Here is a 16,145-nt window from a genome sequence, read left to right as displayed (position 1 = left end):
AGTCTGTGAACTGTTTGCATGCTGCTGTGGTGAAGGTGTATTGTGACTGGAGAAATGGAACCATTGCGAATAACCGACGTGGAAACTTAAGAGCACCTTGTGCCATTGAGGTGAGAGGTGAACGTCAACTACGAAGATCCGTGAGGGCTGACCGACACGCTACTGTGGAGCAGCTCACCGTCAAAATGAACCTGGGAGCAACCAAACGTGTGTCTAAATTGACAGTTCAGCCGGTCTAGCTGCTGTCCGTGCTGCACACTTCGGATACTCTGGCTGGTGGTCATAATATTGTCAATGTGCCTCGACCGTGTACTGTGGTCAGCTCCTCATCTGAGATACTCTCTTGCTCTATCACAGTCCAGCGAGGTAAGGACAGTGGCCAGAACAGACACAAATACTGTAGATGATTTGGGTGGCTTATAAAAGAATTGTAGTATGTATTCTGCAACCAGTATGGCATGTCTGTAAACCCAGTGCAGCTTAATCATCCAAGGATAAAGATATTACATACATCCCAAAAGACAATTAACTTATGCAACCTAAAGTATTAAAACAAATGCAATGTCTTTCAATCTCCAAAACACACACTAACTTTGACAGGAAAGTTATTATGTAACACTAGAGTGCAATATACAACAACAACAACAACAACAACAACAAATAGTAAATAGGGATCTTGCAAGGTAATGGGGTTATGGCTTAGTTTCTTAATCTAATGTTGCATCTGGTTGATGCATGATGCGGCCTATGCATAGCAATACCGTGCACCTTCATTGCACAAGCATTTCTATCAGTAGATCATTTTTTCCTAAGAAGTTAAGAGTCTCACTAGTCAGTCACAGCAATACAATTTACTCCAAGTTTGTCAGCATATATGGCAGGATGTAATGACACCCGAGTTCTGTGGCCATACGGGATGCCGGCCGAACGCGGACAATTTTTTTAAAGGGGCAGTCACTTATAAGTCATGTTTTTTCCTTGTAAGTGATTGCCCCTTTAAAAAAACGTCTCAGTTCGGCCGGCATCCCACACTGCCACCGAACTCGGGTATCATTACTCCGAACCTTGGTGTGTAATTAGCAGACAGTGCGTTTTAAATCTGAAATGTTCTCACCCAAAAGATCTGCTCCTCAGGGTCAGGCTTTTCCTCCACATGTAGGAACGACAGTGAAGATGTGTGGAAGTCCTGATCTCTGAACCTTGTTTATTTCTATTTTCTCAACTCTGGTCTCCGCTAACACCCCAGTGGCTTTGCAGAAAGTCTCTGTCACTCTGTAAAGGTTTTCCGAAGACTCCATCCCTTAGCCCTGATGTCTCAACCTCACAAGATGGCCGTCACATCAGTTTATTTCCTCACACTTTCCTCAGACCAACTGTCGCTCACCAACTGTCACTTCTCTTCTACCAGCTGTCCCCAAACTTCCAGCTGACTTATCACAGGGCCCCTCTCTGCTTGTGCATGTGCAGAAAAGCACAATGTTGGGGGGCAGCCATAATACCTCAATTATCAGGAGTATTACATATGTATCAATTAAAACATAATTCCTTTACTAGACATTAATTATTCAGAAACTATTACCTTCCTTTACACATTTTAAAACAAGTATATAATAAGCATATATCTATATAATAAGCAATAAAAGTGTGTGTGTGTGTGTGTGTGTGTGTGTTTGTTTGTCCTTCACACACCGCCAGAGTTTTGTACCAAGCTCCACCAAACTTGGGGCCTAGTTCAGACCACATCGCTGTTGTGCGAAATCTCACAGCGGCCGATTATCAAACGACTGTGCATGCATACGGATCGTAATGCGCAGGCGCGAGGCCAAATCCTGCATATTTTTGATCGCTAGGCGAACGCAGGCTGACTGGCAGGAAGCAGGTATTTGGGGGTGGTAACTGGCTGTTTTCTGGGAGTGTTAGGAAAACGCAGGCATTTGCAAGCGTTTTTAGGGAGGGATGTGACGTCAGCTCCGGCCCGATCAGCCATACTGTTCGTATCGCACTGTAGGAGTAAGTCCTGGGCTACGCATAGACTGCACAGACTGGAAAAATCATTTGATGGCGAGTGAGTTGTGAACAGATTTGCAGCTGACCGGAAATTTGCAGAAGTGCGATCAGGTCTGAATTAGGCCCTTGGCACGCTGGTGTAGATTGACCAGGATTAGGTTTTTGGCTATGTTTGTACTTCAATGTATTTAAGAAATAATTCTGTAAAATATTGTATTAACAAGTCTTTATGAATATTGACTAGTATTTCTTAAAACATCTATTTCTGTAAACCCTGATTGCAATCTTAAGTGTAATATATACTTTGGACCTCATTCAGAGATGGACGCAGATCACTGCATACGCAGCCAGATCTGCGTCCATCTCCCCACATGCTGGGAGCAGCGCTGCATGTGTGAGGTCGCCTCCCGATGCGTCCGCAATTAGATTGCGGACCAATCGGGACCAAGGTTGACCCATGGCAGCGCAGCCAGGCGGTCAGCTGCCATATTTTTATTCGGAGTGGCTGTGTGTGACTTCACGCAGCCGCACCGAAAATGGTCCCGGCCCCATTCAAACCGCCCCACCCCCTACGCCGCGTTGCCGCCCCACAAATGCCCGCCTCTGTGAATCACATCGCGGTCGCATCCATCGGGGATGCGACCACAATGTGTGTAGCTGCGCAGCCGCGATGCAGCCACTGCGCATGTGCAGTTTGACTCTATCTGCAAACTGTGCTGCGGCCCGCATCAGCAGTGGGGTCTGAATGACCCCCTTAATACATAAATTGAAAGGAGTGTAAGTATTCACACAATATAACAGCTAATTGTGTACTCCTCCCACCATGATCTGAATTGTCAAGGTGAAAATATATGTGATCCAAAGCATCACTGAGTGACAGTATTATAAAGTGTTTCAACCCGGCAAATTCACAAAAAGAAAAACTCTAATGATTATGGGGTGCAGGTTTTAATATAATTTTTCACTAGAATGTGATATCACAAAGCAGACTATAACACATATGAATATATATATATATATATATGAGACAAGAATTACTCTCCCACTGCGCTATTTCAAATAAAACACTAAAATTAATTAATTATATGGCTGCCTGTATCCTCTAAGTTCCCTGTTAGGAGGAACTAAATGTGTGAAAATATGAAACGAAATAGAGGAGATGGCGCCAGGGGAGTTATATCAACGCCCTACCTAAAAACGGACCCTTACAGTACTCTCCGGATAAATTACATCAGATAACAAATACTAACCTAAAAATGTATTAAAACAACATATAAACCCGACACAAATGTTCATAAGTATACAGAGTTGATACATTTACATTTGTCGCACACGAGCGTTTATCTTCTCATATATCAGGATAAGGCATTTTACACTTCATAAAGGATTGAGGACGTCCATCAGTTATCCTAGATGAAGGGCTTATGCCTGAAACGCGTTGGATTTCATATTAAGGAGCCCATACTGTGCACTGAATTTGGGAAATCAGACTGTGACACGGACGGGGAACAAGCCGCCTGCTAGCCGCTTATTACAGCCGCCAGCGCCAGCCATCAAGCCGCTAATCAGAAGTGGTCAGCCGTCAGCCGTATACATAACAGAAGCAGTGGAGAGTGAGCACCGTGTGCTACGGGTGCCGGAGCCGCTGTTCAAAGCAAGGATTACAGGGGTAAGATACTCCTCAATATACTCGTTTACTAACAACTAACGGACTGACGAGTATTTAGGTAGGGTTAGATAGGTATCCTCATCTTTTTGGCTGAACTGCAACCCAATCCTTAATTAGTCCAAAAAGGGCTGAAAACATTTTTATTAATCTTTTTCTTTCACAGGTTTTGCGCATACACATATTCACATATATCAAGCGCTCTTTTTATTTTTACATTATATGAGTACCTTTAACTGAGCTGCTCATAAATCCCATTTTTAGCGCAATTTAGTACTTTATTTTAACTTGATATTCAGGCTGTCCGGATAAATTGCGTGATGTCAGACAACTGTGGACAGGGATTCAGGGGTATATGTATGAAGCAGTGATGAGAGTGGAGAAGTGAGCCAGTGGAGAAGTTGCCCATGGCAACCAATCATCTGCTCTGTATAATTTTATAGTATGCAAATGATATAAGTTACGTCAATGCTGATTGGTTGCCATGGGCAACTTCTCCACTGGCTCACTTCTCCACTCTTATCACTGCTTCATACATTTACCTCAGTATGATATCCAGGCTGTCCGGATAAATGACCAGCCAACCAGCTCCTAACTGTCATTTTTCAAAGAAATCCTGTGACATAGCAGTTAGGAAGCTGATTGGCTGGCCATTTTTCACGATTTATCCATCTCCACTTTATCTCTTGCTAAAGCTTAATACATTTGGGCCTAAATGGGAGTAATAAATATTGATATTTAAAGTATATAGAGGAATACTAAATCATCTCACCCACTTCTGCTATTTCATGTCATCCACTGGAAAGGACGGAAAATGAGAGAGTAGGAGTACAGCAATCCTATGAAAAATAGTAACAGTGGTCACTGGAGGTTCTATATGGGAGTTCTATATGGCACCCCTGCATCCCACTTTGAAATAAGGCTGTATTTGCATAAAAAATCCTACATTGGGATTTCGTATGCAGATACAGCTGCAGTCGCACACATAATACAGGCATGCTGCATTTCATTTTAATCAGCAGAGTCTGCTTGTGTGTCTTATTGACACAGCAAAGCAAATAAGATGCATGTTAGCAGAGTTGTACTGAAACTGCCAGCAGACTCGTGCCAGGCATCTCTCAGTGCATGGCGTATGAGGACACATCTGTAATTTGAATTTAAATCCAGGGGCAATGTCTTCTGTGTTCCTTTTCAATGCTTTCCCCTTCAGTATACCACATTTAAACGAAGTTTACTTCTTTTCACATCTCAGCCTTTAAAAATGTGGCACTGTTACAGCACAACACAGACTAAGTTTCAAAAAAATCCATGCCACCAAAATAACATTCAAGTCTGGGTTGCAGCTCCTCATCTGCTAGAAGTAAAATAGTGACAAGATGTGAGAAGACTTCAGAGGAAGTATAAGCACGCTTGCCAGCTCAACAAGACATAACAGTAGCCACTCGACAGAGAGAATCACTTAATGCAAGGCTAGCTCGCCAATCTGCTTATGCTGCTAAACATGCAGCATCCAGGGCCATGGAGTCCCCAGCTGCAAGACAAGCACGCCTGTCAGCTGATGCTGCTAGACATGCAGTCTCAAGGGACATGGAGTCACCAGCTGCAAGACAAACACGTCAGTCAATCAAGGCTGCTCAAATTGCTATATCCAGGGCCATGGAGTCCCCAGCTGCAAGACAAACCCACCAGTCAGCCAGTGAAATACAAACTGCAGCCTCAAGAGCCATGGAGTCTCCAGCAGCAATACAAATTCGGTATTCTGCTAATGCTGCAAGAACTGCAGTTCTCAGATTAAACTATGGCAAGACTTTAAACATGCTGCATTTCACTATGATGCAAATATCCAGTATTAGATGCACCCTAAGGTAAATATTGGGAACATGTCCAGGCACTGCAGGCAGTGCAAATCAGGACAAGTAGAGTATACCACAACCACGCAAATAAGGTGCATGGTAAGGCCACACTGGACACCATCTGGAGGTATAACATGTCCACTGGGAGCCTAGAACTTCAGGAACACTAGGCTGACTCAATCTTCTCCCTTCCCTGAAATAAACATTGAATTGCAGTGTGCAGTAGACAAACATGGCAACTGTTGTGAGAATGGGACAGCACTTTCAAACTGTCTTGCCTCAGGAAGTTGTGAACATATCTATAAAATGCATCATTTTCTTGAACCTGTGACAGATTCATTTAGCCTCTGAACTCTAATGCTATGTGGGTTATCTAGCAGGAAAATCTTGTTTGTTTTGCCTACGTACAATAAATGTGCATGCAAAAAAATCAAACAATGTTTTCTGCATGTAATAACCCATTTTGTGAACAACAGTACATTGGGCCTAATTCAGAGAAAATTTGTTAGCAGTTGGGCAAAACCATGGGGGTCATTCTGAGTTGATCGATCGCTGCCGATTTTTCGCAGCGATCAGGTACAAAATGGCAAAACTGTGCATGCGGATGCGCGGCAATGCGCACGTGCGTCGTACGGGCACAAAGAGCATTACTGCTGTGCACTGGATCTAGCAAAGACTCCATTCGCACAGCCTATCGCAATCAGATTGACAGGAAGAGGGCGTTTATGGGTGTCAACTGACCGTTTTCTGGGAGTGTTTGGGAAAACGCAAGCGTGTCCAGGCATTTGCAGGGCGGGTATCTGACGTCAATTCCGGGACCTTCGTCGCTGCAATCATCGCACAGAATAAGTAACTACAGGGCTGGTCTTGTTCTGCACAAAATGTGTTTGTACCACTCAGCTGCACAGGCGTTCGCACACTTGCAAAGCGAAAATGCACTCCCCCGTGGGCGGCGACTGTGCGTTTCCACGGCTGCTAAAAGTAGCTAGCGAGTGATCAACTCGGAATGTGCAAGCAGGGGGGGGCAGATATAACATGTGCAGAGAGTTAGATATGGGTGTGGTGTTTTCAAACTGAAATCTAAATTGCAGTGTAAAAATAAAGCAGCCAGTATTTACCCTGCACAGAAACACTATAACCCACCCAAATCTAACTCTCTCCGCACATGTTATATCTGCCGTACCTGCAGTGCATATGGGCCCTCATTCCGAGTTGTTCGCTCTGTAATTTTTTTCGCATTGCAGCGATTTTCCGCTTAGTGCGCATGCGCAATGTCCGCAGTGCGACTGCGCCAAGTAAATTTGCTATGCAGTTAGGAATTTTACTCACGGTTTTTTCTTCGTTCTGGTGATCGTAATGTGATTGACAGGAAGTGGGTGTTTCTGGGCGGAAACTGGCCGTTTTATGGGTGTGTGCGAAAAAACGCTACCGTTTCTGGGAAAAACGCGGGAGTGGCTGGAGAAACGGGGGAGTGTCTGGGCGAACGCTGGGTGTGTTTGTGACGTCAAACCAGGAACGAAACTGACTGAACTGATCGCAGTGGCAGAGTGTCGAGCTACTCAAAAACTGCAAATAAATTTCTATTCGCAATTTTGAGAATCTTTCATTCGCAATTTTGCTAAGCTAAGATTCACTCCCAGTAGGCGGCGGCTTAGCGTGTGCAATGCTGCTAAAAGCAGCTTGCGAGCGAACAACTCGGAATGAGGGCCCATGTCAGTGGCAAACGCAGGATTTGCATGGAGGGGGTTTCCAGAACTGGGCATATATCTACACACATATATATATATATATATATATATATATATACATACATATACACACACACACACACACACACACACATACATATACACATATACATAGCATATTAAACATGCGTACATACATACATATATATATGTACACACACATACAGTACACACATATATATATACACACACACACACACACACACACACATGTATATATATATCATATGTGTGTGTGTATATATGTATGTAAGTATGTATATACATGTGTATATATGTATGCACATGGATATATATGTATTATAATTAAAATAAAGTAAACTTTTATTGCACTTACAAGTGACACCAGGAAGACAGCAGGCTGCAGAGGACTCTAGACAGCCATTAATAATACTCATGCAGCTAAAAAAAAAAAACTAAAAAAAATTTATTTATTTTTTTTTAAAGTCGAGGGGGTTTCTGGGTGCTCGGAAACCCCCCCTGGGTGCGCCACTGCATGTGCACTGCAGGGGAGGAAGATATAACATGTGCAGAGAGAGAGTTAGATTTGGGTGTGGTGTGTTCAATCTGCAATCTAAATTGCAGTGTAAAAATAAAGCAGCCAGTATTTACCCTGCACAGAAACAAAATAACCCACCCAAATCTAACTCTCTCTGCAAATGTTATATATGCCTCCCCTGCAGTGCACATGGTTTTGCCCAACTGCTAACAAAAATTCCTGCTGCGATCAACTCAGAATTACCCCCCTAGTGCGTTGTGTGTTCTGTCAGATTTCTGCTAATTCAAATGAGTGTTTGGTCATAATTTGCTCACACCACTGAAAACCACTATGGGGGGGGGGGGGAATCCAACTGGACCCAAAAAAATTTCAGTCACAAAAAATGGGAGGGGGGGGGGGGGGGGGTTGCATTTTCTTTTATATTATCATCAATTTTTTTCCGCCCCATCCAATGAATCCCCTTTTTTCAGCAGAAAAGTGTTCTATTTTCACCTGAAAACACATAGGTTCCAGGATAAGTTCCCGGTACTATGTGTACATAACTGTGATAATGGTGCATCTGGAATGTGTTGTAGTTCTGTCAGAAAGCTCATAAGACCAAGTTCTAAAAAGTTTTGCTTTCCTGAGTGCTTATTGTATACCAAGTACTTTATGTGCACTTTGAGCAACTCAATGATAATGATAATAAAGCCTGTTGACAAATGCTTCTGAGGCACCTGACTCTGGGCCAGATGTACTAAGCTTGAAAAGTGATAAATATCACTGTGATAAAGCACCAGCCAATCGGCTCCTAACTGTCATTTTTCAAACACAGCCTGTGACATGGCAGTTAGGAGCCTATTGGCTGGTGCTTTATCACAGTGATATTTATCACTTTTCAGGCTTAGTACATCTCCCCCAAAATGAGGGTATGTCTCCAAGTTTACTCAGTCAATTTTTCTTTGCTTATTTGGGGGCAGATGTATTAAGCCTGGAGAAGTGATAAAGCAGTTATAAAGCAGTGATAAGTGGAAGGTGATAACGCACCAGCCAATCAGTTCATTTACATATCGGAGCTGATTGGCTGATGCCATATCACCATGCATTTATCACTGCATTATCACTTCTCCTGGCTCAATACATCTGCCCCTCAGTCACACAAAACCACCACTACATGTATACTGTGCCAGGTGCAAACAATGATACCTTGTGAATGGCTATAGCTCACCATAATCAGCCCACTGTCTAGCCAAGCTCTATGCAATTTAAAGCTATAATCCAGATGCAAAGTTCGTAATCATAAACTGGCACATAGTTCAAAAGTTGGTACAATGGGTTCTCCCAATATGCACATGGAAAATAGTATCCAAGGGTTAAATGTTCGCCTTACATGCATATACCCGTGTTCACAAACACGTTGACTGTGTGAACATTTTTGCTTATAAAAGTGCATAACTGATGTACAGAACCTCTATATGAAAATGGCAAGCAGCTATTCTATTCAATTATTGGCTTCTTACCAAGAGAATAACATGTATGTGAAACTCACATGTGCATAGCTCATGTACTTCTGATTGGTTTAGCAGAGCTATACTGAGATGTACTGTATAGTGGTTTATTTGCTACTTCTCATAGTGTTTATTACCAAAATTTAAAAGATCAGTACTTTAGCTGTGTTTTGCTAGTAAAAGTATTGTCCTTTAAAATGTCAGGCATAAACAGGATTGGAAGCACCAGGACTACCCTGTAGTCTCTTTTAAGTTATTTAAACCTTTGATACATTGAACATGACTCTGAAATGAATAAATGAAATGAATGTAGTACAATTCAATGTATGAAAAATGAGTCCCTGTGGATATTAAGCTTTCACGTGGTGATGCATGGACACCACCTGCTTAGAAACTATTGAAATAGGTGCACATCTTTATTGTGATATGGCTGAAAACAGGATTCATGCAACCAATAATGTCTGTTTTCGATTTCATTAAGATGGTTGCATTGAGAAGTTCTTCATTGTGACATTTTTTGGTTATGAGCAGTGCTCTTTTTCTCATTTGAAAAGGTTGACAGTCACCAGGCCGACATCAAAAGGTCACCATGTGAAAAAGGTTGATGTGGTAAAATGGTCGACATGAAATAAGGCCTTTCCACAGTATATCTGAGCACCCTATTGGATTATACTATAAATTGGAAGGAAGGAAGGCTAGATAGATAGGTAGATAGATAGGTAGAGAGAGAGAGAGAGAGAGAGAGAGAGAGAGAGAGAGAGAGAGAGAGAGAAAGAGATAGCACTCCAAAGTGCATAAGCGGACTCTGTTCATAAAAGCTTGTAATCTAATGGTAAAAAGGAAGAGGTAACAAAGAAAATCTATGAAGGGGAGGGAAGGGGGGGGGGGGGGCTGGTCGAGAACAAGAACAAGAACATGTGTTGACTGAAAATATCACAGGTAATATAACATAGCAATAACAAATATCTGAATTAATCAGGTAATTAAGCTAAGTAAAACACAAGGGACACATATTGTTGGATAGATAGATAGATAGATAGATAGATAGATAGATAGATAGATAGATAGATAGATAGATAGATAGATAGATAGAGCACTCAGAGGAAGCAAAGCAACATTCTTCTTATAGCCTCTCAGAGTGATTTATGCTAAAAGCTCATACATCTTGGTCTAGCTGGCAAATCCCCCAATCCCCCAACAGAGCCATAAATAGGTGTGTGCAAGCAGCGCCGCCACAGAGAACTGTCCTTGTTTCTAGCAGGAATGGTACCCTACAGCTAGGATCACTGCTGCAGTGCCAACGTAACATCCTTTAGTTGCTCCAGACAGGCGCCCTGCAGCCTGTACGGCCGATTGAAGCATCTTCAGGATGCTTTGGTCAGCAATGTACTTACGGGGGCTACCAGCCCCTCCCCCTCTGTGCAACATAATGAAGTCATGCGCGGCGTTCAGGGGTGGGCCGACACAAGACACTTTTGAGCCCTGTTATGGAGCTACTCCTACCTTCTACTATTCTTTCCCTTCTTTCATCCCTGTGGTCTGCTACACGACCCTTCATGATTCCCGAATATTCCATATACTAGAAAATGCAATATCGGAGATTTGTTTGACTTATCCTTCTATATAGCTTTGTGTTCTCTGTATTACCTATACTGTGAAACTTTGTTGATCATCAATAAACATACCCTTAAAAACTAAAATAACAAACACCTTTTAATCATCTTCTTGCAAACTGAAAGGTAGCCATAAGCATTTCTTACTTATTGATTGGGCTATTTCTTATGTTTCATGTGCTTGCCCTCTGGTTGTATGTGCAGCTGAATACATTATATTTGTATTTTTTTTACGTGTTTGTTCCCATTTTTTACAAAAACAAATAAAATAATAATAATAATAATAATAATAATAATAATAATAATAATATTAAAACTGTCTCTTTTTTTCATAGGATTATTGCATTAATTTTAAGTCACAAAGTTTGTGTATCAAGCCCACCCTGTGTGTATAAATGCATGAAGACAGATTACGCTTTGATTACTAAATTAGAATAATAATGCAGAAATGCTATTACTCACAGTGGAGTAAACAAAATGTACAGTATCACATCAAAGTCCTGCAATGGGTTTAAATAAATATGTACAGCTACAATTAAGGAGGCCAATCCTGGGATCAGGATCGACGGGATCCCAGGATTTTGAAAGAACAATGCCGGGATTTAAATCTCGGGATTGGTGCGTATGCGTACATCTGTTTTCAGCCCGGGCAGCGCTTAGCACCAGTATTCGGCACAGACGCTGCCTGCCCCCTGAACTTCTATGGCATGGCTGTGTGGCTGCACATGATGTCACAGAGGTCACACTGCGCAGTCCAATGCCAGCCTGCATTTTAAACAGCCAGTCCCACCAGCACTGTGTGTGGTGTGAGCTGTGGGCAGCCTGCTTGCTAAGTGAGGATACCTGCCGCAGCCGCTCGGTGAGAGTGAGTGACACACTGTCACTGTCCGAACGGTGTCTGCAACCTGACTTTGGGACTGGCGCTGTTACTTGAAAGACTTGAGAGGCTGGAGGAGGTCAAGGTGGGAGGCACTCAGTACCTGTGCTGCTCAGTACCAGTGAGTGCCTGTGCCCAGGGCTGGCCCTGCCTGCTGTGTACTCTGCAAAACTGCTGTGATCTGACTGCTGAAGCCTCAATCCCAGGAATGCTGGGACTGAGACTTTTTTAATCCCGGGAATGAAAAAAATTAGGTGGGATTGGCTTCCCTAATTACAATAATGCCATGTTTCAAATGGGTCACTAAATGCCATTTGAAAGGCGGCCAATCACACATGCTGGGCGGCCTTGCCCTGTGCTGGGCGGCCAACAGCATGTGAGGTGATGGACGCAGATCTGGCTGCGTATGCATCTCTGAATAAGTTCCTTTGTTTTCCTTTGCAAAAGTGATGTCATGTGGTTAAGAGTATAAGTAGCTGGTCTAGGACACCTCTCTCAGTATTACCTAGGACTCTGAGAGGATCACTTTGCTCCCATTTGTAAGTATCACTGATGCTATCCTGCTTTCATATATGGACACTGGGATTATTTATATTTATATATTTTTATTTTTAAAGTGTCTGTTCACATTTGTATGGTTTTCTATGCATTTATACCTAGGTAAAACAAATCCGGCTTATACTGGCATTTTAGGAACTATCGATATATTTTTTATCTGATGTCCAAATATGAACTACAATTAATATTATAATAGATTTGGAGAGAGAACCTCTCATTATTTATACCCATATACCAATCATGAGTTATATACTAGGAATAAGATTTAATTGAGTATAATGTAAGGTACTAATTACGTCCAAATCAACTTTTGAGGTTTATTAGCTGTGGTGCGGCCATATGAAGTTGGTTACTACCCTTCTATAGAGTCAGGGTTAAACTTTCCTTTTACCTAAGATCGGTATGTATTGTCCTACATAGAAACATAGAAACATAGAATTTGTCGGCAGATAAGAACCACTTGGCCCATCTAGTCTGCCCCTTATTTTTTTTATTTTTTTTATATTATTTTTTAACACTAACCTTATTTGATCCTTATTTCTTTGTAAGGATATCCTTATGTCTATCCCATGCATGTTTAAATTGCTCTACTGTCTTAGCCTCTACCACCTCTGATGGGAGGCTATTCCACTTGTCCACTACCCTTTCTGTGAAATAATTTTTCCGCAAATTTCCCCTGAACCTCCCCCCCTCCAGTCTCAGTGCATGTCCTCGTGTCCTATTGCTTCTCTTCATTTGGAGAATGTTTCCCTCCTGGACTTTGTTAAAACCCTTGATATATTTGAAAGTTTCTATCATGTCCCCCCTTTCCCTTCTCTGCTCCAAACTATACATATTGAGATTTCTTAGTCTTTCTGGGTATGTTTTGTGATGTAGGCCATGCACCATTTTAGTTGCCCTCCTTTGTACAGTTTCTAATGTATTAATATCCTTTTGAAGATATGGCCTCCAGAACTGAATACAGTATTCTAGATGAGGCCGTACCAATGACCTATACAGTGGCATTATTACTTCTTTCTTTCTGCTGCTGATTCCCCTCCCAATGCAGCCAAGCATCTGACTAGCCTTCCTCATTGCTTTGTTACATTGCTTACCTGCTTTTAAGTCATCTGAAATAGTGACTCCTAGATCCCTTTCCTCCTCAGTAGTTTCCAGTACAGTGCCATTAATACTGTATTTAGCTTTAGGATTTTTGAGACCCAAGTGCATGATTTTGCATTTTTTGGCATTAAACTGTAATTGCCAGACTCTTGACCATTCCTCTAGTCTACCTAGATCCTCAATCATTTGTTTTACCCCACCTGGTGTGTCTACCCTGTTGCATACCTTTGTGTCATCTGCAAAAAGGCATACTTTCCCTTTAATGCCATTTGCAATGTCACCAATAAAGATATTAAAAAGCACTGGTCCAAGTACAGATCCCTGGGGTACTCCACTGGTAACATTTCCCTCCTGTGAATGCACTCCATTTACCACAACTCTCTGTTTTCTATCCTTCAACCAAGATCTTATCCATTCAATAATCCTAATATCCAATCCCAAACTTTCAAGTTTATTTAGCAATCTGCGATGTGGAACTGTGTCAAAAGCCTTACTAAAGTCTAGATAAGCTATATCCATGGCTCCACCTTTATCCATCACTTTAGTCACACAATCAAAAAAGTCAATAAGATTTGTTTGACATGATCTCCCCCCAGTGAATCCATGCTGTTTGTGATCCAGTAATTTGCCAGATTTGAGATAATCTACAACTCTTTCTTTTAAGAGTGTTTCCATCAATTTCCCTACTACTGATGTAAGACTCACTGGTCTGTAGTTGTTTGCCTCTTCCTTGCTTCCACTTTTGTGCAGTGGGACTACGTTTGCTCTTTTCCAGTCCCCTGGAATTTCTCCTGTAGCTAATGACTGGTTGAATAATTCTGTCAATGGTGCTACCAGCACCTCTTTAAGTTCTTTTAATATCCTTGGATGTATCCCATCTGGCCCCATAGATTTGTCCACTTTCAGCTTTGAGAGTTCTGTTAGGACCTTCTCCTCTGTAAATGTACTTGTTTCATTTTCCTGAATATCCCTGCAACTTAACTGTGGCCCCTTCCCCTCTCTTTCAGTAGTAAATACTGAGCAAAAATAATCATTAAGATGATCTGCTATTAAATTGTCTCCTTCAACAAGACTCCCAGTGTCCGTCTTTAGTTTTATAATTCCGCCTTTTGTTTTTCTCTTTTCGCTTATATACCTAAAAAAAGTTTTGCCTCCTTTACCCACTGACTGGGCCATTTTCTCCTCAGCTTGTGCCTTTGCACATCTGATTACCTTCTTTGTCTCCTTCTGTCTAACAAGATATATCTTTTTGTCTTCATTATTTTGTGTCTGCTTATATTTCCTAAAAGCCATCTTTTTTGCTCTCACAATATTTGCTACTTCTTTTGCAAACCACACTGGCTTCCTTTTCCTTGTGTTTTTCCTAACAGTTTTGATACAAAGGTCTGTTGCCTTCAATATTGCACATTTGAATGTTTCCCACCTCTCCTGCACTGTTTCCAAGTTCCTCCACTCTGCCAAAGAATTGCTTACACATTTTCCCATCCCTACAAAATCAGCCTTCCTAAAATCCAACACCTTTGTTTTTGTATGGGACGAGTCAGTCTCTGTCTTAATGCTGAACCATACTGCTTGATGACCACTGGATCCCAGGTTTTCACCCACTTTTACGTCCGATAATCTGTCTCCATTTGTAAGTATTAAGTCTAATATTGCGTCTTTCCGAGTGGGCTCCCTCACCAATTGGTGGAGGGATGCTCCCTGAAGGGAATTTAAAATGTTCCTACTTCTAGTGGAACTAGCAACAGACACCTCCCAGTTTACATCAGGAAGATTAAAGTCTCCCATGATTATTACCTCTCCTTTTAATGCCATTTTAGTTATGTCCTGCAATAGGTTCTTGTCAAGTTCCTCTTCCTGACCTGGTGGCCTGTATATCACGCCAATACGAATAATCAACTTTTCCCCTGTTTTTATGGTCACCCAAAGGGCCTCAGTTTTTTCTTCAATACTTTGTATTAATGTAGTATTTATGGCATTTTTTACATACATTGCTACCCCTCCTCCGATTTTTCCAATTCTGTCCTTCCTAAATAAAGTATATCCCGGTATAGCTATGTCCCAGTCATGATTTTCATTGTACCATGACTCTGTAACTGCCACAATGTCTAGATCATCCCTTGTCATTATTGCAGTTAGTTCTGGGATTTTATTTCCTAAGCTCCTAGCATTTGCACACATAGCTTTTAGAGTTTTGTTTGTGCTTTTTCTGTTCCTAGCTATGTTCTTCTCTCTGCCTATTTTTATTTGGTTTTGATCTGAATTATCTTCTGTTGCTGTGGATATGCTTCCTATTCCTTTTGCCTGCAGAAACAATACCTCTGTGTTGGGGGAGCAGATTTCTTTATTCCTATTTGGTTCACTGCCCCTCCTTTTTTTTTTTTTTGCTTAAACCATTGTTTAAGTTCCAAAACCACCCTTTTGGCTTTTTACTGATTAAACCCTAATTCTCTTCTCAATACAGGTCACTTAACTGACCATATTCTGAACTGTTATCTGTTGGATTCCATGTAAACATGGAATCACGCCATTAAGTTACCTATCAAAGTAACTTGGTATGTATTATTGTGTTACCTTCCTTCCCTGTTCATCCTCAAACTCCTTTTTTCACCTCTAGAGACTTCTTTTTAGAGATTTTTTTAAGAAAAAACTTTTTTATATATTGTTTTTAGGTTTTATATTCATACATATCGATACATACAGTGATGCACATGCCTCTTCAGGACTCTTAAATTA

The 16,145-nt window shown here is 41.6% G+C and overlaps 1 protein-coding gene across 6 annotated transcripts in view; it reads right to left on the bottom strand.

Annotated features, from left to right (window-relative positions):
* CACNA2D1 (calcium voltage-gated channel auxiliary subunit alpha2delta 1) overlaps positions 1-16,145 on the bottom strand; it is a 1,227,493-nt gene that overhangs the window by 1,143,580 nt on the left and 67,768 nt on the right. Inside the window, exon 1 of one of the 6 annotated variants that reach the window (XM_063926944.1) lies at positions 1,115-1,348. The exons of the other annotated variants lie outside the window; for them this stretch is intronic. Coding sequence (XP_063783014.1) covers positions 1,115-1,155 — 41 coding nt within the window. The 5' untranslated portion in view covers positions 1,156-1,348. Of the gene's footprint in view, positions 1-1,114; positions 1,349-16,145 lie in introns of those variants that run through there. 6 annotated transcript variants of the gene reach the window in all.

Source organism: Pseudophryne corroboree, chromosome 6, assembly GCF_028390025.1.
Source record: "Pseudophryne corroboree isolate aPseCor3 chromosome 6, aPseCor3.hap2, whole genome shotgun sequence".
NCBI classification, from domain to species: domain Eukaryota; kingdom Metazoa; phylum Chordata; class Amphibia; order Anura; family Myobatrachidae; genus Pseudophryne; species Pseudophryne corroboree.
The sequence above is the reverse complement of the archived record's forward strand: the minus strand, read 5'-3'. Positions and strand labels throughout refer to the sequence as shown.